Here is a 27,343-nt window from a genome sequence, read left to right on the forward strand (position 1 = left end):
ATGCTGTTAAAATTACTGTTAAGAAAATCAGATTTTACTTTGTATCATTGTCCATTTCCAGAGTGTCTGAGTGGGCAGCTTTTAGAAGGAATCTGTGTTTGCTTTTCAAGTTTTTTGTTAAAAATTACAGAATTTGTATTCCAATGCTAAGGCTTTTGTTTTTTTTTAGGATCGAAATAGAATGTATGACAGTCTGAATATGCACTCTTTGGAAAACTCCCTTATTGACATTATGAGAGCAGAGCATGATCCACTTAAAGGTATGTTATTATGCTAAATAAAGAAAAAAGGGTCATCCATTCTGCATATTTGAATTAATACTGATTGTTAATTTAGATTCTAGGTTCATATTAAAATGGCAAATGAACTATTTTCTCACTGGAATGAAAAGTCTATCTTAAGCTGTCTTTTACTGAAAACGTTGTTTCACAGTTACGTAGAACAAACCATCCCTAGTGTTGCCAGTTAATTTTCCCTTTCTCTGCCGTTGAAGCTGAAAAGAAAACTAAAGTCCATTGATAAAATCAGCTTTTGTCCTTTTAAATATTTTTTCAAATCTACTGGAGGATACTAATGCATCCAATCTGAAGAAGTCCAGAAATACAGTTGGCTTTAGAATGCTGGTTCCTCTTACTGTTCTGGGCTCTATTAAATCATTTGGCCATGGCAGTTAAGCATATAGCTAGCGTCTGTGGGCTTCCATTCTAACTCCTTTGTTCATTGTGCATTAACTCTTGTCAATTCTGTTTTTCCATACTTTCTCAGGTAACATTTACTATTGAATATCGGGGCAGGGAACTCAAACCATTTTACTTGGACTGGTCAAATGTTAGTTCATTTGTGGTGTTCTAATTAGACTAACACAGTCTAATTTTAAAATTATCCAAGTCTTCAGACTTGCTTTGTAGAAATTAAATCTCTGCATTGAAGCAGAGACAACAACAAAAAAACAAAACAGGGTTTTTTTCAGCATTATTTACTCCCTTCCATTCTCCATTTCTAGAGGCTCCTGTACTTATTATATATTACATTAGCACAGAAGGGCCTGTTGTTCTCCTAATTTGAAGGACACCTTGCTAGTCTGCTCATGATTCTCTTTAAGATCTGTGTAATCAATTGGAAGACCTGCAGCATTCAGATAGCATTTAATAGTATTTTAAGATTTAAAATAGCCAAAAGTTTGGAGTGTTTTCCCGAGCTGCAAATCACTACAGAGCATCTGTAAGTATATAGCATTTACTTAAACAGTTAATTTTCTTTGACTTTAAAGTAAGTAGAAGCTGAAATTAAACTTTCATAGGTGTTTTTCAGTCTGATCTCTTCTTTCTTACTGCTTAGAGAGAATTAATTCCACTTCAGCAATTTTATCATTTAAGTCCATTATTAAATTCAGTTTCCATCTATTCTACATGTTTGCAAAACATAATTAACACAAAAGGTTTGAAACCTGTAAACAGCTAGCCCAGTGGTAACTGCTGTGTGCTAAAAGCATGCATATCTCATCAAAGACAGTGTGACCAGGTGTATCATTCCTCTTACACAGCATTCTTGCTTCTATTTGCCACACTCAGGTGGTGACTAATACATCTTGCCTTGTCTGAAAGCTGCTCTTAGGCATAAAGGTAGAGAATGCAGATCTTCTATTGCAATATTTGCCATTGACACCTCTCACATTCCTGAAAATGAAAACCAGTCTGTTTCTTCTTTCTATGCACACTGACATGACAAGTGGAAGTGGTTGCTCGATTCCCCCTGCCATCTCACTGTTTTAATTTTGGCTCTGTAATTCAGAAGAGATTTCGGAGGCACAGTGAGCACAGAAAATACCAATTTTTATTTTTATTCATCTCTTCGTACTTCATTATGTTACAATAGATGAAAATTGTGTATTTCCAATAATAATTTTCCAAGGAAAGTAAGACAAGACAAAGCTTTAAGATTTGAAAGTTAATTTGGTTCATACGTAGATACCTTGAAAAACTTAGTAACTGTTTCCATCTGTGCTTTCAAGGGACATGAGAATATGGTGTCAGTCTACAGTTAAGAGATTTTTTTTTTTTTAACAGTTTCACCATCATGTTCTTGCAGTGAAAATTCTGCTAAGTTTTATGTTTGAACTAAAACAGATGGAAGCCATAGATAGTGATGAACTCAAAGAAAACCCATTTTTCTGTTCGAGTGCCAGTGAACAATGCACATGCCAGCTGAATTTAAATAGAGTAATTGTGTGCTGCTATTTAAGTTGATTGGATAAGATACTTTTTCTCTGTGGGTGTGATTTCAGCTGAAACAGCTACGTTATTAACAGTAAGGCATGAGAAATGTTCCTTATGGACTGGAAATTGGAGGAAGTGACCTCGTGCTGTAATAGCCTTTTAGTTCTTCTCTACTCTCTTCTGATTTTTTTTCACCATTAATTGGCATTTCTGTAATTTCTGAGCAACTTTAACTTCTTTTTTTTCTTCTCCCTGCCAGCCATGAAACTCTAACTTGGTTATATCAGTCTTTGTGACTTTTCACCAGAGAAAATCTAACATTTACTTAAAACTCCATCATATTTGCTTGCAGAGTACAGAGGATTAAGAATATTATTGTTGTTATTAATATTATTATTATTTGTTGCTCTTATTAATATAGAATATATATTGTTGTAATTAAATGGTATTTTGTAACTAGAGAATATTTTTATGACAAGTTCTCAAGTAAATTGTAGCACACTAAAACAATGCATCTTTTATATCTGATCATAGCAGTAAAATGAAAGTCCCTGGAATTTTAAGCACGTGTTTCAGATTTAGCTGCTTACAATATCTGGAGTATGACTAAGCATCTTGTCTCACATTTTGCACAATGAAGAACAGACAGTCTGTGACTATCTCATAGCTTTACGTTTTGCATGTCAAGATCCGTTTTAGGAGCAAGTCAAATTTCATCACTTTTGCTTTCATGAACTTGAAAAAAACTATTTCAAATATGATTCACTGAAAGCTAAGTTTATGCCTGCCAGAAAATTGTTTATAGATGACTAGTTTTGGCTTCACTTAGGCAAAGTTTCATCATTACAACAGACATGATCAAAAAAAAAGTAATTTTTAGCTTTCGATAAGATGTTTTCAAGGTAGGGTAATAGGGAGAAGATGTTTGACTTCACTAGTCATTTCAGCAGAAATACTGCTCGTATTAAAACTAATCCTTCCCATGCAGCATTCTTGAAATGCATTTCATAACAAGATCTTAAGTAATGTTTAAAATTATCCCATCCATTCAATTTTAATGAAATATCTGAAGTTAAATTAATTCATTTTTATATCATTGTTCTTAAATACCCTTTTTATTCTTATAATAGTCCCTAAAACGATTGAGAGAAGAATTAAAATGCTGATAACCTGACATATATAGGTATTGCTAGTATAACTCTTCAGACATACCACTTGTGTACTTACTCTTTTTTTTCCCCTTCTTCTCCCCCAAATATCAATGCATTTTGCTGTCAAGAAGCAGGAAAGTCAATGCTTTTGGGCTGAAACAGTTTATGGGGAATGCTTAGAAGCGGTGGTTATATTTTGTATGCAATATCTATTAGTACTGAGGAGGCAGTGATTTAATGGTATTCCTTATTTGCTGTTTTAAACATCTTTCTAGTAAAGACTCTGGCACAGAGAACATTGTCTTCCTTTGCATATGGAAAGTTTTGCTTTCAAAGACATTTGTTTCATATTTTGTGTTATGAAGCTCTAAAGTTTAAAGCTGCACAATTTCTTCCTAGAGTAGTTCAAATTGTGCTCAGAAAAGAGTTTCTGAGGCTGAAGAAAATAAGAGAGGAAAAAATTCTCTCCCTAGTCACATAAAAGGCTTTGAGATCTTACATACAGATTGTTTCTTCTTTCTGTCATAGAAACTTTTTTCTGATAAAAGAATATATTTAAGACTGAGAGACTGATTTGTCTGAATAGATGGACTATCAAAGAGAACCCATTTGGCCTCGTTCTGGCTTGCATAATTCATACGCAAGCATTGGAAAATGCAGTCTCCAGGCTTTCTGTAACTAGGTGTAGTCCAAACATGGGTTTGTGCTGTTGTCTTAACTGCGCTGATTCCAAAAACTATGCTTTTTGAAACTGCTGTGATCCTCAGCCATTAACGCTTACTGGGAAAAGCTTGACTTGGAAGCTTTTTTTCTTCGAGTCAGGAGATCCCTTGAAAAACAAGGAAAAAGGGTAAGGAATTTTTGATTCTCAATCTCTTCATACAATAAATGAAGACTTTTTTTAAAAATGGGGAGAGTAGACATGAAATACCAAACTTGTGAATCTGTGAGTCAGTAATGTTTAAAACAGTAATGTTTTAATATATGGGGATTCCTTCCAACAGTTTAGTTAAATAGGAATAGAAAGTATGCATTTCTAAAAGTAGATGTGAATTTGCCTTAAAATGAAAAGTGAGTAAGCCCCACTACATATATATGCTGAGAAGTTTACAAAAATTTAGATTTTCATTGCCCCTATCAGTAACATGAGATTACAGAAATGTTGCTAAAACTAAGTTTGTTAGTCTTTCCTCATGGTTTGGATTAGCAAGACTTCTAATTGGATTCAGTGGATAAACTGACCCACCAAAATTTATTTGAAGCTTTTTATTTTTTTTCTGTCCTTACCGAAGAATGCATTGAGAAATATGCACCAGGCAGGCAGTTCTGTTAATTTTAATTACATTTAGATAAGGAAGAGGAGGTTAGGTTTAATAGAGCTCTAGTTGCATAAGAAGTGTCAGGCATACCTGCTTCTTAGCAATGTTAGTTTCAATTTAATAATTCTCATGTATCATGGCTAATTAGCAGTAACATGGTGAAGTTGCAAGTTCAGGTTTGCACAGAGAAAATTTTTATAACGTGATGATCTTTCTGATACAGAATGGCAGTGTTAGGCATTGTATTTGTTCCAGATAGTAGCAGCTTATAAATTTTGGGTTCTGTAGAGGGATAGTGAATTAATTACTTTCCATTTTTCAGGAATGGACTAAGTCTATTATTTAAATATTAGATATTCTCTAACTGGTAGTTGATTTCAAACTGCTCCATCATCTTTATTATTAAAACTACTTTTTTAAGCAGGTGGAGGCCACTGGAACTGCTAGAAGACCATTGAATGGTTTATACAATTCTACATTATTGATATTGAAGCAGGATGGGATTAGATAGGATTTGTGCCTTGTTCTTAAAGTGGTGTCTTTTTTTTTTTTAAATGTATCAAAAAAAGAGTGAAAATAGCCAGCTAAAAAGATGTATGTGATAGAAGCAAAGTAAATTGTTACAAGATGGTACTCGATCTTCTGTATTCTACATACTGATATTTTAAGTGAGGTTTAATACAGTAAATGTCCATTTACCTAGAATAACCTGTTAAAAAATACTGTGATCTGAGCTCTGTATAAAAATGAACCCAGTTTCACATGTGAGATGTTCTAAATTTATGTATGTCATGAAATTCAGGTGGACAGCCTAGAAAACAATGCATTTTAGTTCAGCAGATTAATCTGAGGGATAAGAATCTAAATTAACAATATAAATAAGTAGCAGCGATTGTGTTTTGAAAAAGTAAGTAAACATTCTATGTTTAAAACGTTCTTAAAGTTGTAAGTCCGAGTATTAGACCAGGTAGCAAATACAGGGGTTTAGTTCATCAGAATGCAGTTAAGTGTGATTTCATTGAAATAATCATGTAAAAAGACTTAGAAGTATCAGTACAGCAGTGTACTGAATAGTATTACTTGTTTTCCTTTTTAGTCTTGAAGTCATTTATTATGAAATCAGGATTTTGGGCTGCAGTGGTGGGCTCAGATGCCTGATGCACTCCTTCCCTTCCACTCAGTGAGAAGTCCTTCATTATTTCAGCTTGGTGTCCGTGTTTCAGATGCAGCTTATTTGTGAAGCTATAAGGGGCGAAAAAGCAAAAGAATGCAAAAGTGGAGTTGTAAACCTAGAATTTACTATTTTTTAGAAGTTTTCTTCCCCAGGTATTAACACTGGTGGGCTTCTCTCTCTTTCTAGGCCTTAAATCTGGCTTTTGTTTATGAAGTAATTACAGGGAAAAAAAACCCTGGCCTTTATCTCTCTTTCTAAATAGGAAAAGAGGATAAATTCAGATGGGGAGAAAGACTGTAACCACAGACTCAAGGAAGTTCAAGATAATGATGTCTCACAATTTCTTTTGTTGTTTTAGATAGATACAGCATTCTGATTTGCAAGGAACACCTTATATTGTTGCAAGTATTTCTATAGCAGTGTATGTAAACATGATATGACAGTGATCTTGTGAAATTCTTGCTGCTAGACAAATGAGTATTAGCCTTGCTAGAGCAAAGAGCTAAGTATAGGAAAGTTGTTGTACACCAGGCTGAGCAAACCAGTGGCAGCTCCCAGATTGCAATTTAAGGATGCCTTTTTCCCAATTCTTTCCCTATGCATTTCCCAGCATGCATTGCTAGAAGGGCAGAATTTTTATAGTTCCAAGAAACAGCAGGTATTGCTGTAGATGTTCAGTATGACAGAAAAATGTATTAAAACTGGACATTGTGAAGACAAGAGACATAAAGATAGAGGCTCCTACAAATGTTTTTGTTTAGCATTTTGCCTAAGTATGCTCAAAGATTCTGTAGAAGTTAGAGAAGACAACAGAGTCCTTCTGGGTGGCATTCATCTGTCCTTCTCCAGGAGCCTGCCCTAGCCTTTCAGTGCTTCCAAATTCAACAGAAATTTGTACTTACCTAATCTGCAGGTGTTCTGATACCATCCATTCTCACAATAATAAAATCTGTGGGAAGAGAAATAGTACATAGCTGTATAAAAATCTTCTTGCCATAATGCCTGTAAATAATAGGGCTGAACAAAATTTCCTAAATTATCTTAATCTTGCTATTTTGAAGTTTTAAATTTCAGAGTTTGCAATGTGTGCATTTTCAAATTATTTTTTGGCAGAAAATTACCCTGTTGGTTTCTAAAGGAGAAGAGCAAAAATTAAACCGTATTATTTACAGATTTACAACAAAAATTTTTTTTATTCAACCCCAAAGGTGTCCCTTGGGACTCAGAAATATTTCAAGAAATTTCTAGTCTTGCTGCTAAGCTCATGGGTTTACCAGCAGTAGGGGACCAAACACAGTATGATAAGACTTTCTAGACAGCCTTAATATATAGATTGTTGACTTGGTTTTCTTTCTTTTTTTCCCCTGTGGTTTCTTTTTCTTGGTTTTCTTTCTTTTTTTCCCCTGTGGTTTCTTTTTCTTGCAAGCCATCTACATATATATGACCCTGTAAGCATGTGTGAGTTCTACATGCCCATTGCTTCCAGACTGGGTTCTTCTTTATGCCTTTACAAGCATTCCCATTTCCTTCAAAAGATTTACCTGTTAAGTGAAAGTATTCAGATATATATTAGATATATATATATATATATACACACACACATATATATGTATGTATGTATATACATGTATATCTGTTCTTCAGATTATAAGCAAGCAAGTATGTTTGAATAGCAAAATAGATGGCAATGCAGTTTTTTGCACATTAAACCACAGTTTTTCCAAACACAGCAGCTATTGTAAATGTCTCTCTAGGTCAGTGTGCACTACTGGTATGTTTGCAGCTTCCTGTAAACAGAAGAAATCTCCTTTAATAAAAAGGAATTTGTAGTGAACAGACACCTCAGCTGTGCATTTTAAACCATTCATTTAACTACTAAAGTATAATGTGCCACCAGTGTAGTAAAATGCAATTCTTGAAAAATTCTAATGTCAGGATATAAGGTTTTCATATAATTTTTTATTCAGTTTAAAATGCTGAAAATGCTAACTGTAATAGTCTTTAATTTTGTTGAATCTGTAGGTAAAAAACGGCTCTAATTTTGCTAGACTTACTGAAAAATATTACATACCAGGCTTATATGAAGTACACCAAGATGCAATCATAAATCAGTTAATAAAATTTTCATGCCTTGATTGCTATTAACATGATTTTTCTTAGATTGATTCAGTAGAGAAGCACTAAGTTGTAGAAATGCCACTCTTAAGTGATGTGCATAGTGCAGTTATTCAGAGTCACTGTGAAAGAGACGACTAAAGCAGTCAGCACTATTTCTGGGTGTCATGAAACAAAGAGTGGCTTTATCCTATTGGAGCTGATCCCAAAGTACACTGCAGATCTTATGACCAGAGAATTAAGGTTAAGAAGTCTGTTCTTGTCAGCTTTAACTTGGGTCAAGGGTATTGTTGGTTAATGTGATTGGAGTTAAATATTACCTCTTTATTTCCCTTAGGCAAATTCTAAGCAATGATTTTTCATTATTTTTTCTAACATAATAGCTAAAAGCTCTGCATTTGTTTCGTTCTTTGGTTTTTGTTTTCTTTTAAGGTCGCTTGAGTTATCCACATCCGGGGACTGACAATCTTCTGATGTTAAATGGTAAGTTCTAATCTTATAACAGTTTCTAATTATCTCTAGCTTAGCTTAAATCTGACATGTTGGTGTAAAATTATGCTATTTTATTCTGTTCCTGAATTACTTGCCTCTAGTCTTCAGCGCCGATGGGACTGTTGCCATTTTTTGGAGTTGAATGGCAAGAGCTAATCTTGCAACAGCCTTTCATTATATCTAGCTTATTGGAAATCTGAAATGCTCATAATGATGCACTATTCTTTTTTGTTCTCAAGCAAACCAGGGGTATGTTTTCCAAAGAGCTGTAAGAAATCTGTTATACTGAAACAGGAATTAGAAAAATAAGAAGGCCAGAAACACATGTTTTTCTGTACTGGGAAAATAAAGAGTGAACTAGACACTTTGTATTAGACTCATGTGAAATAACTTTTTTTTTTGTTGGGGTTTTTGGAAGTGGCTTTGTCAAGCATGTGTCTACCGTGAAATATGCTGAAGTTAGAGTTCATGTTCATGTTCCTCTCCTAGTAGGTCAAACTTCATGAACATCTGCTATTCAGTGAAGGCGTGAACTTTAGCCTTTGTTCAAGGCTAAAGAAGGAAGCACAGCTTGGTAATCCATCTAAGTCAATAATAAATCAGGGGTTTTGCACACAATGTTTTCTACATTTGGAGAAATTAGAGCTGTAGTGCCACAGCTTCTCTAGATTAGAAAACATGGAAGCTGTTGTACACAAAGGAAGTACACTTGTCATTGACTTGATGAATCTAAATGTTAGCAGTAGAGATATTTTTATTAAAAATATGGTCAGTATATGTTTTTTCAGGATTGAAATTGTGTGGAAGGGGTTTTTTGGGGTTTTATTTTTAATTGCCTTGCCCGTTTTGCACAATCATTTACACTTGTGCAAATGGATGTAAAATTTAAACAAATATGTATTTTCCCTGTGTAACACCGAGTAAATGTTTAAAATCTTAAGGAAATTAAGGTTTAGCTTTATACCCAGTAAAGGAAAATACTGCACAATGGACATTTGAAGAAGTAGATGCTTTGGTATTGAATGGGTAACTTTAGGATAATGGAATATCTTGAAAAGAAAAAATAGGTACTCAACTATTGAAATAAAATCAGTGTTTAGCCAACACAGTCTTGATTCCTCTACGCTGAGTATCAACGTGCTTGCTGTCACAACATATACAACATTTAACTTTTTGTATTTAACTACAGCTTTAAGACCTATTCTGCAAACTGGTTTGTTCAAGTGATATATGTGCAGTTGTCGTTATCTGCTGCTGTACAAGGAAGTGTTAGATGGGAAGGTATTAAGAGAAACAAATTCTTCAATAAGATGGGTGCAAGAAATTAATATTTTAATTCTTTTTATTTTTACTTAGAATGTTGAACTTCTCTTTTTAGAGTTTTGCATGCTGAAAAGCACATGGGAAGTATTCTAACTCTGGAATAGGTAGGAAAAAAGGGGTTTGTTGTTACCATGGACGCTAGGAAAACACAGTGGTACCGGTCTATCGTGAAACCTTACCACAAAGCTAGAAAGAACATGCACTGAAGAATACCTTGCTTTTAACGCTGATGTGGTTTCTCTTGTACTTTGAAAGGTAGCACTTAGTGTGACTGCTGTCCTCTTAAAAAGCTGCAATATTATTTTCAGCCTTCAGTAGGTGAGATAAAAATAACAGTTTGAGTATCTAAAAGGTGCTGCAGCACATAATGTTTAAAATTATGCCCTTTAGAACTTAATTCAGAGCCTTGTTGTAGACACCTATTCTGTATCACATAGCTGGAGTCTGATGTGGCTGTCGGTGCAGGCCAGTGCAGTCGGGAACACTCTTCAGATTGGTGTGTCTTAACTGCAGCTTCGTACAGCTCAAGAACAGAAGCACTGGGAACAGTTTTTTGGAAGCTCCAGCTGCTCAAACTCAGCACAACCTTTCTTTCGTAGCAGGAATTGAGGGGCTTCCTCCAGATGTGCAGTAATGAGAATTATGGTTTGAACACCTATGAAGTTGTAGACTTCAATTTCCTTCTCCATTTAGGTGGATTCAAGCTAACATTTCCCTCTATCCCTGTAACTGATGCCTAAGAGGGAGAATTGGGAGAAGAAGAGTTGGTAATTCAAATACTCACATTTGTCCCTTAGTTTCTCAGTAAGTACTGTAGTAGCTGTGAGGAGGAGTAGGAATACCAGACCTTCATAAAAGCAAATCACAAATATTTTTAAACATCCTCAGTATGCATGCACTAATACTTAACACTGACCCGCTCTGAATTTTAGCTGGATTAATTTCAGTGAATTGGTATCTCTGGATCCCAGAAAGGTTCTGGCGTGAGCCAGGCTGAAATTGTACAGCCCTTTTAAGACAAAGCACTTCTAGATAAAACTTTTTTTTAGGTAATTTTTCCTCTTCTTAAATGATAGAATTTTTTCCAAGTCATTTAAAGTGTGCTTACTGAACTGTACCTAATATTAATATTTACAGTTTTCATTATTTAAATTAATGAAATTAACCAAAGGAAACCTGATTTATGTGTTTTAATAAATTATGTATATTATAATTATATATCTGTTTCAGCTTAAGCTGTAAAAAAAGCAATGCATTTTTAATGACTGTTATCTCTCAAAAGTCAGAAAAAAGATACTTTAAAATACCTGAGTGCATCTTTGTCAGCTTAGAGAGAACATTTTTGAAGCAAATAATAATGCAAGAGTCAAGTTTATTGGGATGTAGGGTGTTTTTCCCCATTACAGGGTTCCCTCCACCTTCTGTAGTTTTAATGCATTGAATTTTTTCAGTGGCTATTGAAATGTAATTCCACGTTTGATTAGTTTAGCAAGGGCATATTAGACTTCGTAGAGATACTATAAGTGGTTGTGCTTCTAAAGAAAGCTGGTTTACTTCAAACAGAAATTACTAAACTTCCTATACAGGAATTGCTAAATGAGCTTCTGTAGCCTTTTAGGCATGCCAAGCTTGAATGGTCAGAGTGATGTTTTTCAGCCTTAAAATCTATGAAGATGTTATTTTTAAAGAAATCTAAATGGAATTTGGGCACCCGAATCCAATAGAATAAAATGGGAATTAGGCACCTACCCCTTTTAGTCTAGACTCTTGGAAATTGTTGCTATAATTGTTTATGGATTTCTTTAAATTACAATTATTAATGGAAAAGGCTGCATCATGTCTGTCGCTATTCGATCGTTATGTCGGAATGTTAATGACAAATAGTATTTTATCTTTCTATAAACTTCACAGTTATCTTTGTAAGAAGTTTGCCTGGTAGTTTTTTTCCTGATATACAACATAGTATTTTTAATTCAGCTCTGTCATTCAGCTGAGTTACTTCAATATGTGCGTATCTTATCTCTGGTACATATTGGAAATATGTGTCTGAATAAAATGAAACAATACATTTGGTATCTTTGTGGTAGCATTGCTCACATAACGTACAAGTTCTACTGTCTTGATGTTAGATAAGCATGCACAGAAAATGTATTTACTTCTGTCTTAAATTTGTGAGCTGATTTACATTGCAGAAAGGGGGATTTTAATTTTTCCCATGCATATAAGCTGTATTAGTAGGCAACTTCAGGGGTATAGAAAAATAAGGTTTTAGCTAAAAAGGGAATATCTTTGTTGTATATGCAACAAAGATATTCCCTTAATTTTGGAAGGTTCCAGTGTTACTGGATTTCATTTTTGTTGGGCTTCATTATAATTCTTGTATGTGTTGCCTAATTTATATTTTCTAGAATAAATGTGTCTTTCATGCATTCTCACTCATTTGAAATCCTTCCAAGTTACTGGCTAATTAAAATACCCAGCTTTATAAACTAAAAGACAAATTTCTCTATGACTTACTATTTGGACAAGTTAAGGAAAACAGTTTAATCTCTCCTGTTTTGTTGCTGTAAATCAATTATTTGCCTACAGTGTCTGGCCTCTTCCAAAAGAGCTGTCTTCCCTGCAATTATTTATCTATAAACATATGCACTGATTATGTGTATGTTAGATACATCTGTGTAATCTGGATGTATAGATAAACCTGTAATTAAATGTATTTATACAGGCGCCATGCTCTGTAAGGTGTAAAACATTATATGCATATTATTCTAATAAATACAGAAATTCTGCATTTTTCTAGATGCAGAGTAGCACTAGATCCCTCCCCAGAGTAGTTTGTAATCTAAATGAGCAAGATGGTTAAATTTTAGGGAGGAAGGTTTGCGATACAAGTAAAGTAAGTGATGTGACAACATCAGGTAGTTTTTCTCCTGTTTTCCCTGATTTCATTGTTTCGCTGAAACAAGAAATACACAGATAACTTTGGTACATCATTGTAATTTCCATATGTATAAATACTGCAGCATCTACCATTTTAAGTTCAACTGCATTGGGGTTTTTAACATTTTAATAACCCTTTTTTTGATTTTCCTTAAAATTACTGTTGCCTTTTTTTGAATGTACAAAGAAAAATACTTCACTTGTTCTGTAACAAAATATTTTTCAGCATATCAGCTTGTCTTAACTGTGAAAATGTAAGAAGATAGCTGAGCTGGTTTGGTGGGCTGAAAGGGGCAGAAGAGAAGAAAAGCAGTGTCCTGACACTTGTGCCTAAAGATGAATATTAGTATGCATCACTCTGTTACCCTTTGAGAGAGACCACAGCGCTGCAACCATTGCTGTGAATGGGATGCACTTGAATTTTCCTGCTTACTCTAGTTTTATTTGTGGATGGAATTACAGAGAAGAAAAAAAAAAAAGGCGTGTAGGGGTTAGGCGAGGGCTTAGTGACGCTACTGCTAATGCTATGTGGGAGTCACTTTGGCCAGGAGTCAGAGAAGATTTGTACATGCTGCAACACTGACACAGAGCTGCGTGTCTTCTGAGGGCCTGGCTTCAGGGACAAAATGTGTCTGAAGTTCAGCATCAGTCTCCCCAGCACCTAGTGAGAGAGCTGGTCACACATAAGAATACACTATTTTGTGGATTCTATTTTGATGTCGGAAATCTAAATGAAAGTGTTTCTACTTGGTTAGATACCCATGTCTCTTTCAGAAAGTGGTTTTTTTCTGTTTTGGCTTACTAGTAGAAAGTTGGAGGATCTGAAAACCTTGAAGCAAAAACTGTTCCCTTCAGTAATAATAATTTCAGGTGAGAGAGAATAAATGTAAAAGCAAGTTCAGTGCAAGTTGGATAGAAAGATGATGACTGTTGTGTAAAAAATAACTGTTCTAAGGGAGAAAAAACAAAGATTTTTCAGAATTCTGTAAGCAATCCACTGAATTTCTAGTCAGAAGAGATCAAGGTAACAAAGGAAAAAAAATGTTACATTTAATAAAATTTTTGAAAACCCCTAATCAAATAGGAGGTACCAGGATATAAGTGTTTCATAATATGAGAATGGAACAATGAATGACATTTATGAATCAGTGATTTTATGCGTCTGTACGTATTTCAGTGGCCCAGAACAACAGTTGCTTTTAGGAGAATTGTATGTACAGATGCCTCATAAAATCACAACAATAATGTCAAGACATGGCAGTCTGTTCCTAAATGTTGCTATGACATTATGGTTAATAGTAACATTATCTATTTGGATACTTAACCTATACTGTATAATGATTAAAGTATTTTTTCTCAGATACCGAGTCTGTGAAACAGGAATAGAAAATACTTTGTGGAAATGTAACTAAGAAATTACACAAAGCTTAACAGTTTCTGTATTAGTAATCTGTCTATTTTTAGTTTTTTAGCCTTCAGGCAGAGAAGCAATCAGTATGGTCTTCTGAACTGTAGCTACAACCATGATCTCTTTAAGAATCTTACAAAACTCCAAAGTTAGGAAAATCTTGGATTTACTTGCAGTCTGTGCAAAATTGTTGCTTTGCCTTTGTGCAGTGTTTTTGATACAATGCTATTTCTTGTGACTTGTGCCCTGATTTCGTTTGCTACCACAAGGCATCTTTTGTTTCAAACAAAACCTTGCAGTTAATTTTCTGCTAGGTCTTTTCATGAAAAAGGAAGGTCACGGCTTACAGCATTTGCATTGTCACTGCAAAGGACTGCACAAACTGTTCCATGTGGACCAGGATGTTTCTGTGATTAATTTAACACTTGCTACATGCTTTTTACAGTAGTATTATCCTTTTTGCAATTTCATTACCCTCTGTGTGTTATTTAGGCACTTGTGTAAGATACAAATTACATTTTGAGAAGAATTGCAAAGTTGCCATAATTAATTCATCCATAATTAACATGAAGTGAAGATGATGTTTAAAGATGTTGAAATATTTGAAAGAATGTTCTTTACAGCTGGTGCTAACATCAATTTAGTAGTAAAATAGTATGGTATTTATGTGAGACTTCAATGCATTCTCATCTACAATTATCAGTACCAAGTACAAATGCAGATTTTTACTTACTGCTTACCCACATGGTTCTTCGTATCTTAAATATTTTAGTATGTGGGCATGATACAGTTATTTGACATTTTACAATTTGTCCTTTGTTTGCATGCAGCGAGGAGTTATGGGCGAAGACGAGGTAATTCACTTCTATTTGTTACAGTTCAATTAATTCTGATCTGTTACCGATCATTATGATTAATTAATCCAGATTGTTGATTGTAATTGCTTATCTGCATGTTGTCTTAGTTTGGGGAAGATGGAGGGTGTGAGGGAAGGAGGAGTGCAGTCTGGATTGTTATGATCATTGTTCTCTTAGTGTCTGAATTGGAAATATTTTAACCCATTAAAAACTGCAGTTCTAATCATAATTTAGTTCATGCTAATGGCTACTGCTTGCAGTCATTGCCCCCTTTAAAAGTATACAGTTTGCTAGTTGTCCTTCTAACTCATCTCCTTTTGCTTCTGTAGAAGCAGTAATGTACAGAGTAAAAACTAAAAGCCTTTCATAAACTTAGCCAGAAATCTAGTAGACTGCTCTTAGAAGTAGTAAACAGATCTTCATAGTATAAGCAAATACATGCTCACTAACCTTGAAAAAGCTGTATGGTTTTAACTACAATAGGTTGTGACCTGAAGTTATTATAAAGACCATGTAAAACATGCAAAAAAAAAAACCTGCCAAGATCTTTGGTAGCTTCTGGTATTCACCACATATACATCAGTTCATGTGTCTGTCTTGGTTTCTGCATTGGTTCATAACTGATTGCTTGGTAGCCATAATGTAGAGAAGGATGATGATGTAGATCATGGTCAGTGGATATAACAGTACAATTGTTTTGACAATTCCTGTCAGATTCTGCTTGTTTTGTTACTTTCATAAAACAAAAAGAAACAAGTGTTTAGAAGGGCTTATCTTTTTTCTTCATATCATCAGGAGAAATGTGAAAGCCTATTGAAATGGAAAAACAAATCACCATTTTGCTTTCTTTATCTGAGAGACATTTAAAAGTGAAGAGGATGGGGAATAAAGTATTAGGAGTCATATAGACCGTATTACTCTGAAAGTGTTTATCCATTGTCCTTCATGCCACCTTAGCTCTAAGAGGAATATAGTGCTTTCGGCAAACCTTTACCCACATTAAAGTAAAACTGAGCTCTCTGGTATAACTTCAGAACATGTTCTCCTGGTTTTATTTGTAAAGAACAATTCTCATTGTTCTTAGATTTTGACATGGGTCTGTGGGTAAAAATAAATTACTCTGAGGATTATTCTGTGACTATTTTCCCTGTTATATACTTGTTTATATTGTAAGTTTTATTGTCTAAGAAGCACTTCTTATAAACCAAGATAAATTAAAGTAATTTTAGGTTTAAGATGCTGAGACTAACTCTCCTGTATTAGTAGAATGTCTTAAAATTTCCACTTTGCAGTTTCCTGCAGGTTCCTGCAATATGAGTCTTACTTCTTCCATTATTGCACTTACTCCTGTCACTGTCATTATGGTAACAGCTCCATCTTCTCCGTCATTCACATTAGTAATTCAGAAATTCATTGCATCCCCCTTTTTTGGTTGTGCAGCCAAATCTTACTACTTGTTCATATACATCTTTAAAATTTGATCATTCTTACTTGTCTTCATAACTCAAATTCATATCCCCATTATGCAGCTGCTACAGTCTTCTGAGATTGCTCCTCTTATGCCTAAATAGGTGATACGCAAGAAGAATCTGCTTGCCTGCTTCATCCAGCTATGTTAGCTTTGTGTCTCCCTTGCTTGCTCACTTTTCTGCCCCATTGAGCACCAGCTACATGCTTCCACTTTCTAAGGCACTCTGCTGATGTGTTACAGACCTGTTGTGTCCTTACGATATGCTCCCCACTAGTCATTCTCAAACATGCCTATCACCAATTCTAATGGAAAGGAGGAGCCTACTACAGCTTTCTGCGTTTGCTGTGCTCCTCTCCATCAGATGCCTGCTGAAGACACAGATATGCCACCATAAAAATGATGTAGTTAACAGTCTTTGTTACTTGGTACATTCCTGAAGTCCTGCTTTTAATTCTGTGCTCCTTGTGATATTTTATGATATTTGGTTGTTTTATATCATCCTATGTTTTCATTCAGTTTTTCATTGAGATACAATAGAAGGGTCACTAGGCATTACCATAACATAGGTTATTTGTCATAACATTTGCTGTATGTTCTCCAGCCTTGTCTTTTAACCACCTGATTTCTCAGATGGTCTTCTGGAAATGAAGGGCTTTCCTACTGCTCTCAGCCCCAGCTGGTCAGCACTGGATCTGCTGGTGTTTCTAACCAGGCTTTTCTGGTAATGTCACCCTGAGTGGGGAGAATTAAAGACTGCAGTACTGCTTACAGCCAAAGTACTGCAGACTCAGCTGTCAGGGACCTACTGCTCCTGCCTATGGGTTTTCAGTGGGTGAATCTGGAAGAAGTTGGCCATTTAAGATTAAAAACTAGCTTGTTTCCCAAAAGTGTGCTGAGTTGTTTTTTGGTTTGGCTTCTTGCTTCTTTTGGGAAAACAGTTGAATGAATTAATAATTATTTTTTAAGTGAGTGGCAAACAGGAAAAAATGGCATTTCAGAAGAAGTGGTGATGTGGACTATCTGTTTTGCTTCACAAATTCCTTCTTTTGGGGCTTTTTGCAGTTAAAAGACTGACTTCTGATTTTGAAACTGCCATTAATCTTAATGTTGCTGACCTAAAGCAATAAAAGATTAAATATGCCAAGATGAATATCCTGGTCTTCTGAATTTTTTTTTGTTTGGAGTTCTATAAAATTTGTAAATGTGAAATAGGGAAGAAATAAATGTAAATATGAAATAGGGAAGAATTACCATATTTTCACTTCCCTCTGCCCTCTAAGTGTCTGTTTGGGTCAGATTGCATTTGCAAAGCCATCCTGTGAACTTCCAGATTTTACACTTGCTTTGCAGGGTAACAGTAAACTCACTGCTACATGTTAGGAACCACCACAAGGCTTGCCTCCAAAACTGTGGTAAATTGAGAGTGAGAAGGATAAGTCAGCACTGTGACTCATTTTTCAAGTGTTACGTTTTGCACATTTACTAAAATTCTCTTACTTTCTTAGAAATTGAATCTATTCTTAATATCAGCATCAGATACCTTTAGAAGATATACCTGTTTGAAACTTGTTATTGTGACCATAATGTTTCTGTTTCCGTATTCAATTAAAATTTAAGGGTTTTAGACATGCAGTAGTCAGTCATTCAGGTGGAAGAAGTTATCAGTTTATTTTGTAGCTAAACCAAAGGCAGACTAATGAACTTACTTAAGCAATCTGTAGTATTTTCTCTTCATAAATAATACCCTTTGTTTAAAATAAAATTACTACTTTCCTGCCGGATGCAGCAGAGCAACTACCATATAATATAGTATGAATTATTACACTTGGAGTGATGTCAGCCTGCAATCTTGAAATTCCATTTTGAAGTTTAATTTTTTCATTCTCTTAATTTTCTTTAAACTAATGACAACTTTTCTAATGTCTTCATATTTTCATTTTGACTCTCCAGACTGCTATTCCCCCATTCCCTAAAATTACACAACCACGTACTGCCACAAAATTATTTTAATGTACATTACTATCTTTTCTTTTTAAGGCCGTTCTTCCCTCTTCCCAATAGATGATGGCTTGCTGGACGATGGTCATAGTGATCAAGTTGGAGTCCTGAATTCCCCTACCTGCTATTCAGCTCATCAGAACGGAGAACGAATTGAGCGTTTTTCTCGGAAAGTGTTTGTTGGAGGTCTTCCACCAGATATTGATGAAGGTGAGCTGCCTGAAAACTAAACAGACTTAAGTTTGGAGGGAGAGACAAAGAGAGGTCATGAAAAACCTGACTGAAGTAGTAAAAATAAGGCACTCAGCAAAATAATGTGGTGCAAAAGGCTATAACTATATGTTCTTTATATAAGTTGATGGGTGTGTTGAGCTTAATATCTCTCTTCCTGGTTTTGGGATGGTGCAGTTGTTTCTGATTCTGCACTTGCAGATCGCGGAGCTGCATGTAATGCCTGGAGTGTGTGCTCCTGCTTATCTTGCATATTCCTTTCAAATACATCTTTCCTTTCAAATGATCTCAGCCCCCCTCTATCTGTGCCTGCTTTATTTTGTATTAATAGAAAACTTCCACTCGTAAATGAATTTCATATTCTATTTTGCTATTACCTGAAGATCTCAGCAGTGGCATAGAAACGTTACTGTTATTCCTGATGAGAAATAGAGAAACTTAGGCAGAGCAAGGTCAAGTGGCAGAGCACTCTTGATGCATAGAACAGAGACTGTACTGCAGAAACTCAGATTGTTAAGTGATGCAATTGAAATTGCTTTGTACACCAGTGGTGATTTGAAGTAATTGTGCTGTTTAATAAGAGGTTTCTCCTGTGCAGATAAATGTAAATTGCATGTTAACTTTCTAACGTAAACAGAAGTCCCTTTAGGAGGTTCATTGTAATCCTAGAATAACGTGCAAACCAAATAAGCTGACTGTGTTTAATTAACTTTCAGACATGGAAAGACCGGATTTTGGTTCCATTTTCATTGAGATGCTTTCCTACAATGTACTAAGGGATTTATTTTAATACACTTCAGCACAGTTGTCTGTAATACAAATGCTAAACAAAAACACATGGAAATAACATTTTATTTCTTTCCTCCGTTTTCATTTGAAGACCGGAGGATATGACTGAAAGAAATTGAGCATATTTATATTTGTGTTGCTGCTTTTATATAGTTTGGAGTATTTTTTTCTCATGGCCAAGGCTTTTCCAGTCAGTGACATGTAGGTGTGGCTGGGATAGAAAGACATCATAAAGTTGTGCAGTGGGAATAGTAGATCTTGCAACAAGACTATTCATGGTTGTTAGAAGCACCTCTAAATAGACAATTTTAAATTTCTGTCTCTGATACATGCATAGTACCTGCTATAGGACAGATATCCTGTATATATTTCCTATCTGTAGGGAACTGTTAGCATATTTATTGTGGTGTTACTTGGTGTATAAATATCTACTTACAAAGCTCTGAACTGTACATCACTAAACAGTAAATTGATTTGATTTCATCCAAACCAGATTCTGATTTGAATTTAGGGAGGTACCATGCAAGTTTTCATGAATGGCTTTAGTTGCCCATATGCTTCTGAAATGCTGCTGTTTTTAAGTAATAAAAAACAAATGTAAGATTAAAATCACCACAAATACATTATATAAATATTAACACCTTGGAAGATAACATCTATTTTAAGTTTTTTGTTTATGAAACTCTAAATTTTGTTCTTTTTCCAATGAAATGTCAACCTTTGCTAGAAACAAAGGTCTTTGCTTGATAGTACTTTTTCACTGAGTTATGTTATTTACTTTAATTGCAACTATTGTACTTGTTTTTAGATGAAATTACTGCCAGCTTCAGACGATTTGGGCCCTTGGTAGTAGACTGGCCTCACAAAGCAGAGAGCAAGTCCTATTTTCCACCAAAAGGTAAGAGTTGGAAGGTTTTGATCTGTCACTGAGTGCAAATCTTGCTCTGGGAAACTGTCTCATCTTTTTCCAAAGGGTATAATTTACAGTCCCTGTGAACAGTTAAATCCATTTCAGTGCAGGTTCAGATATAGTTCCTTTACATACTGAGTCTAAAACCTGTTGTTTTGCACCTGTGCCTGATCAGGTCAGCACTGTGTAGTTGTATGTGTCATTGATCATCAGTTCTGTATTTGCATTTCTGTCTAGTTTCCAAAACTGAAATTCGGTCAAATTTTTTAAGACTAAATCTTAGATAAATCTTTTCCTAGGAAGTTAAAGATGGGAAGCTGAAGGATGCATTTGGTTATCCAGTCAAGATAATCACATACTTTGCATCTTTCACTTTTAGGATGTGAACTTCCTACTGAAGCACTAATCTTTTTTGATAAATGATTAAATATTGATTTTTTTTAAAACTATTTCTAGTGTTGCTGTTAGACTAGATTTTTTTACTATTACTTACAAAGCATTGGAAAAACCATTCTGTAGGTTAAGTAGTTAAATTATGTAAGATATCTGTACGTGTACAGTCATGTATTTTTACATATAAAATAAATGCAGAAGTGTGATCCAGACTTGAAAGCAATGCAGAGATTATTGATTTTGTAGAGAAGGCAGCAATTCATTCTTTCTGTGGAATGTAGGAATGACAAATGTAGTATAGTTCTTCTGTAAACTGATTCTTTATTTATCTGTGCATCTATGCTGGGGAAAAGACAGGATTATTATCCCCGATGGCCCCTCTAAAGAGTGGGAAATGGAATTGAAAGCATTTGAATAGCATTTATGAATGCTACATGGAAATTCTAAGACAAACAAAGAGACTTTGGCTTTTTTGATTGTCAGCCCAGCACACAAAGCTAGTGTCAAGTTAAATTTGATTATCTTAAAGACTGCATCTCTCTTCATAAATTACCAAGAGAAATTCTCAAGGAACTCTTTGAAGAAGATGCATCTCACAGAGTCTGTGATGAATATATAGAAGACAGAAGATGTAATATATTCTTACCTGAAAGGAGTGGATTCTGGCATTTGTTTCCAAGGTGATAGTCCTGTCTCAGCATATGAACATCTTGAGGATGTATTTCCAGATTTCCGTATTTGATGAAGCTTTTTGATATAGTTGGGTTATTTATAATTACCACAGTAAGAGAAAAAAAAAACCCCAACTATATTGTAAGCAGAGCTTCTTAAAAGCAGAGAATCAAATAGAAGAACTTAAGTGTGTTGATCTAATCAATTCAGGAAACATTTGCAACCTAAGTGATAAGTTGATTTCTCATGATTAACTGATCCTTACTTGAAAAATAATAGCATTTACTGTTCTTCAGTCTTAACACTTCAGCCTAATTTTCAGTTTGCTGCATTATTCAGTATTTTTTGTAAATAGCCTAACACATTTAAAATGGAGTGTAGATTTCTCTTTGTAAATACTCTAGAAAGATACAACTGCTGACTGGTAGTGTGTATGTGTCTCTTTTGTTCAATGCAATACATATGACCCATGATTATTTTGTAGAGGAATTTCATTAAAAATTGTCTTTCATTAGTATTACTTGTGTGGACAGACAAGAACCATGTATATATATATTAATAAGGTGTCTGAAGCGGCTAAGGATAGGCAAAATAAAGCTTTGAGATCAATCAGTAGCAACCAGTTGAGAAATATATACTATATTAGCTCAGGGAATTAATGTTATTATTTTCAATCCCCATTTTCTAAATTGTCACTCTGCATGAAATCAATTCAGTGCCTATGTTTTTCTTTGTTCAGTCTCATTAGAGATTTGCTGTAGTATTGGTTTCCAAAGACATCTCAGAATTATGTCATTCTGGACTGATTCATGTAAGTCTTCTCTGTGGTGAAGAGATGCAGCCTGGGGTTTTTTTTCTTACTGTTGTTCAGTTTTTCAGGCTGTGCTTCCTTCCAAGCTCTCTGCTTACAGAAGGTCCTGAGGGAAGGCCAAGTTCGTAATAAGTGTTTCCTTGCTGAAAGAAATTCAGAAAGTGTCTTGATCCATCAAGGCTGGCTGCCTCCTGAGAAACACAAACTGCTTGTTCTTAACTAATTACATTTTGTGTTGGTTCACCACAAAATTAGACCCAAACATAACAGGAATTTTTACAACTTCACACTGATCTTACAAGGAAGCTCTGTTCTGAATAAAAAACTCTGTTGAGTTCAAAGTACAAAGTCTGTAACAGTGATCTGCCAATTGTAATGTAGAATTCCTTCCTTTCTTTCTTGCCACTGTTTATCATAACTCATGTTATTACGTAGTTGGCAAATACACTTATTTATGAAACAATACACGTGTCCAAAGTAACTTGTCAGGTTGAGGACTCCTCCTTGTGATAATGAAGCTCTCAAAGAAATGGTGCCATGAGGATATGGAAATACAAAAAATGCCTTTCAAAATACATCCAGTTGTTTGTGTCCTCTGGGCTATTTATAGTCTGTCTCAGAGGATAATCTGATTTAAACAGGACAGTGTCCACAACCTTTTCTAACTGGTTGTTTCTGCTGCCTTGTATCAGAACAGTTGTGCAGTAGCTTCTTTCTTCAAGGTTCCCAGTTGCTAACTCAGAACTGACTAGCTGAAAAACTTAGGTTGGAAATGTTCTGCTTCTGGTTTCAGAAGCAAACCCCCAGGTCCATACAAGTTCTGTTGAACTTGTTACCAGCTAATTTGATCACACTGAATAGGATCAAACTCTGGATTCAGGCAAGTGACTGTAGGTGTCTTCATGTGTGATTAGTGTCTAAGCTTCCTTTAATCGATGTGAATCTGGCCAGTACAACCAGTAGAGTATAGAGAGCAATTCAGATCACTGTAACATAAGCACATTGAGCTTGATTCATTTATCCATACTGAGGATATCGAAAAGTTAGATACATGGTTTCACAAATATAGTGCAGCACCACATTTTTTTTACTTTACGTGTGTTTTGGAGTTAATTCTCCATCAAAGATGGCTAAATGTAAAACTGAAAGATGAGTTATATAGATCTGTTGGTTGTATTAACCTGCAGCTTGGACTGATTCTTTCTGATTTAAGTTAAGGTGCAGCATTCTCTGGACAAGAATTGCACTATACTGAGGCCACTAAGTGTCCTCTGTGGAGAGTCTGTCAGGACAGTAGAGGAACCAACCCCAGCACAAAATACCACTGCAGTTACTGGTATGTCACTACATGGGCAGTGCCGTGCTGGCTTGCACTGATTTTCTTGACTCCTCCTCTAAGCCGTTAGTGACAGGATTTAGCTGGAGGCTGATAGAACCTAAAGCTGCTCTCTGATTCCTACACAGAATATGCATAACAAGAAGCATCCTTTCTCCTTGTGGTAAACTTCAATATTATTGTGAAATAAAGATTTTTTTTTTTTTCCCTTGCTCAGAAAATCATGTTTGCATGAATCTAGTGTAGAATGCTTTGCTTTGGATTTTGCTTTTGGATTGTTCTTTATATAATGAATACAAAAAAATTAATTTGGTAGGACTCTTCAAACAGCTAGGCCTTTCAGACTTACCTGATGGGCTTTCTGTTTCCAGTGCTCACCAAATACATTAAAAAAATACATAATTTCTTGGTCTTGTTTTGTTAAGATAAATGGCAGCTCATGACTCAGTACAGTGTCTTTAGAAATCAGGAACTGTAGCTCTAAAGCCAGTTACCTCCAGAAAGACTTGTCTATTATTTGATGTTATTTTCTGAGTATGAATATTACCAAAGTCACCTACACCGATTGCCTTCAAAAGTGGGACTATTGCTAATAGTTTTGGTGTTATGCGGAGGAATTTAGTTAAGTGATAAACACCAAATCTTGACTCCCACAGAAGATAAAAATTCTGGTAGAGGTGCACATGAACAAGTGATTTTTATAAAACTCTTCCATCTATTACTTTTCACCTTGTGAAATACGTACAAAACATAGAACCTTTGTTTCTTGGTATGAACATGACCTGCTGCTGTTGGTATACATGATCCAAAGCCATGAAGCAGCTTTATTCAAAGAAAACTATTAGAAAGGCTTTGCTTTTTCGTTGTAAACAGGCTTGTATCGCTATTGGCTGTGAAGCTGTTCAAGTTACGAGACTAATATGCTACCCAAAAAAGCCAAACTAGGGAGTTAAGCTGTCTCACAGTACAGTAGAACACCTCATACTCTTCGCGCTACCTCCCCCACGTTTCACTGTGATGTGTACTTTCTACCACACGTGCTAATTGCAGTTCACAAAATGACTAGTAAGGCACTTCTTTATCATATTTATGCATGTGGCTTCCACCACTGCACTGGCTTTGCATCTACATCTACAGTAGTTAGTGAGTTATGGATGTTGAGGTGAGAAAAAAATCCAATAAAAGCATATATTGAGAAAGCAAAAATGAGTAAGAATAACATTTGTGCCATACAGTTGTTGGCATGTGGTAGGTGTAATAACAAGAATAGCTCTATTTATGATGTCTGAATGAAATGCTAAAGATAAGACTCTAATTTCCCTTTGAAAGCACTTCCTAGCTAATGTATATAGGCTGATTGCCTGCATAACTGGTATTCTTTGGAGAAGTCTGTGGCTAATGTGTAGTTGATCTGTGCCGAGAAATGTACCCTGGTCCAGGACAAGTGATGGAAAGTAGTTTTTGTGCAGACTACGCAAGTCTAGGTTCTTTGGGAGGGATTCTCTTTTTTTGTACATGGCTATAGAATCAGTAAGGTTGGAAAAGACCTCTAAGATCATCGAGTCCACCTATTAATGTAACTGTGCCAGGTCCACCACTAAACCATGTTCCTAAACACTACATCTACACGTATTTTGGACACTTCCAGCGATAGTGATTCCATCACTTCCCTGGACAGCCTGTTCCAGTGCTTGTCCGTTCTTCCAGTGAAGAAAATGTTCATAATACACAGTCTAAACTTCCCCTGGCACAACTGGAGGGGGTTTCCTCTTGTGCTATCATTTGTTATCTGGGAGAAAAGATGATGACCCCCCTGCCTCACTACAGTCTCCTTTCAGACAGTTGTAGAGAGCAATAAGGTCTTCCCTGAGCCTCCTTTTCTCCGGGTTAAGCACCTCCAGCGTCTCCTTATAGAACTTGTGCTCCAGACCCTTCCCCAACTCTGTTGCCCTTCTCTGGACACGCTCCAGCACCTCAGTGTCCTTCTTGCAGTGGGCCCAGAACACATTTGAGGTGTGGCCTCAATAGTGTCAAGTACAGAGGGACGGTCACTGGCCTGGTCCTGCTGGCCACACTATTTCTGATACAGGCCAGGTGCCACTGGCCTTCTTGGCCACCTGACCACACACTGGCTCATGTTTAGCTGACTGTCAAACTAACACCCCCAGGTCCTTTTCCACCAGGCAGCTTTCCAGCCACTCCGTTCCCAGCCTGTAGTGCTGCTTGGGGTTGTTGTGTCCCAAGTGCAGGACCCTCACGTGGCCTTGTTGAACCTCATTTGTTGGCCTTGGCCCATTGATCCAGCCTGTATGTGGGGACCTGAGAAAATTATCTTCTCAGCCTGGTTTTCTTAAAAAAAAAAAACCTCTTTATTTTCTTCCGGGCTAGACTTAGGGAGCAAGATAAATTGCATTCTAAATCATTGAAGGTCTAGAGCTGTGGAGCAAAACTACAGACAGACCAGTTTGATGGTACAGACTATACCCTAACTTTATGTCTTCAGAGGGGGAGTAGTACAGCTGAGCTCATGACACAAGGCTTTCTGAGGCTTTTAATTAAGTGGGATAAACCAAGACATGTTTTTCAGATGAGGTTGAGAGGGCAGTATTAACTATGGTTTTTCTACTGCTTTCCTTTCCACATCAGGAGTGGTTGTAGGAAGTGACCCTGAGATTAGCTCAGTTGGATTGAGCATGGTGCTAATAACAATCCAAGTTGTGGATTCAATCCCTCTATGGTCCGTTCATTTAGGAGATGGACTCAGTGATCTTTGTGTGTCCCATCCAACTCAAAATATTCTGTGAAATATGTAGTAATCCTTATCACTCATCATCAAGGTCTTGTATTTGAACTTTTTATCTTTTTGTAAGGTACTGCAGTTAAGCATATTAATAGCTGCAGACACAGAGGTGGTAGATTATATGGAGGCACTTATCATCCTTATGTATCTGGACCTACATGGCAGTACCTTTGATTTGCATTAGGATAAGAACTGATGAAAAATCAGTATCTGGAGAATCTTTGTATGTCTCATTCCTTAGACAGTATCTTGTGCAATTAACCCTGCCTTTGATTAATCAAGTTCTTGTACTCCCATCGTTCTTGTACTGAGCTCTCCATTCAAACTGGAATGTGTGTGCATGGCTTCTGACCAAGTAAGGACAGTTACATGGAGCTTATCTCACCCATGCCAGTCGGCACATGCCTCGTTCACTGAGGGGTTTTTTTTGCATGGGTAATACATGCATTTTAAATTCTGTGAAATATAGTGAAAGATATCCCCATTAAAACAGATTCTGAATTTAAATTGTGATGGATTTTCTTAAGTTAAACAGGTCATCATTAAAAAAAATACTTTTCAGCAGTGAAGTATGGGCTTTACAAGGAAATGCTTCAGCTCAAGCCCAAAGATTCCCTATGAGATATTTGTTACGAAACTAAATAAGATTTACATAAAACTATAGAATACATAAAATCCTGTCATGTATCCCTTTTATGTAGCTGTGATGGGACTGTGGTATGAGGGATAAGAAATAAGGTACAACTTATTAGAAAGACTAGTATAGACCTTAGAGCTTTTTCTTTAAATCCTGTTTTTGTTCCCACACGTCTAAAATCAGTTGTGCATTTGTTTCTCAAATCTTATGTTGTTAATGCACTGATTCTTTAATAGTCTTCAAGATAGACACTATCACCTTTACATTGGTGACCTACAGTGTCTGTTTGCAGTAAGAAAT

At 35.8% G+C, this 27,343-nt stretch overlaps 1 protein-coding gene across 5 annotated transcripts in view; it reads left to right on the forward strand.

Annotated features, from left to right (window-relative positions):
• The window catches only part of CPEB2 (cytoplasmic polyadenylation element binding protein 2), a 53,995-nt gene that overhangs the window by 14,802 nt on the left and 11,850 nt on the right, over window positions 1-27,343 (forward strand). For 2 of the 5 annotated variants that reach the window (XM_032110336.1, XM_032110331.1), the window contains 5 exons: window positions 170-260; window positions 8,408-8,458; window positions 14,969-14,992; window positions 18,504-18,674; window positions 20,293-20,382. In XM_032110336.1, the coding sequence (XP_031966227.1) occupies window positions 170-260; window positions 8,408-8,458; window positions 14,969-14,992; window positions 18,504-18,674; window positions 20,293-20,382 (427 nt within the window). The remainder of the gene's footprint in view (window positions 1-169; window positions 261-8,407; window positions 8,459-14,968; window positions 14,993-18,503; window positions 18,675-20,292; window positions 20,383-27,343) is intronic. The other 3 variants (XM_032110333.1, XM_032110335.1, XM_032110332.1) reach the window with 3 other exon arrangements.

This window comes from Corvus moneduloides, chromosome 5, assembly GCF_009650955.1.
Source record: "Corvus moneduloides isolate bCorMon1 chromosome 5, bCorMon1.pri, whole genome shotgun sequence".
Taxonomy (NCBI): domain Eukaryota; kingdom Metazoa; phylum Chordata; class Aves; order Passeriformes; family Corvidae; genus Corvus; species Corvus moneduloides.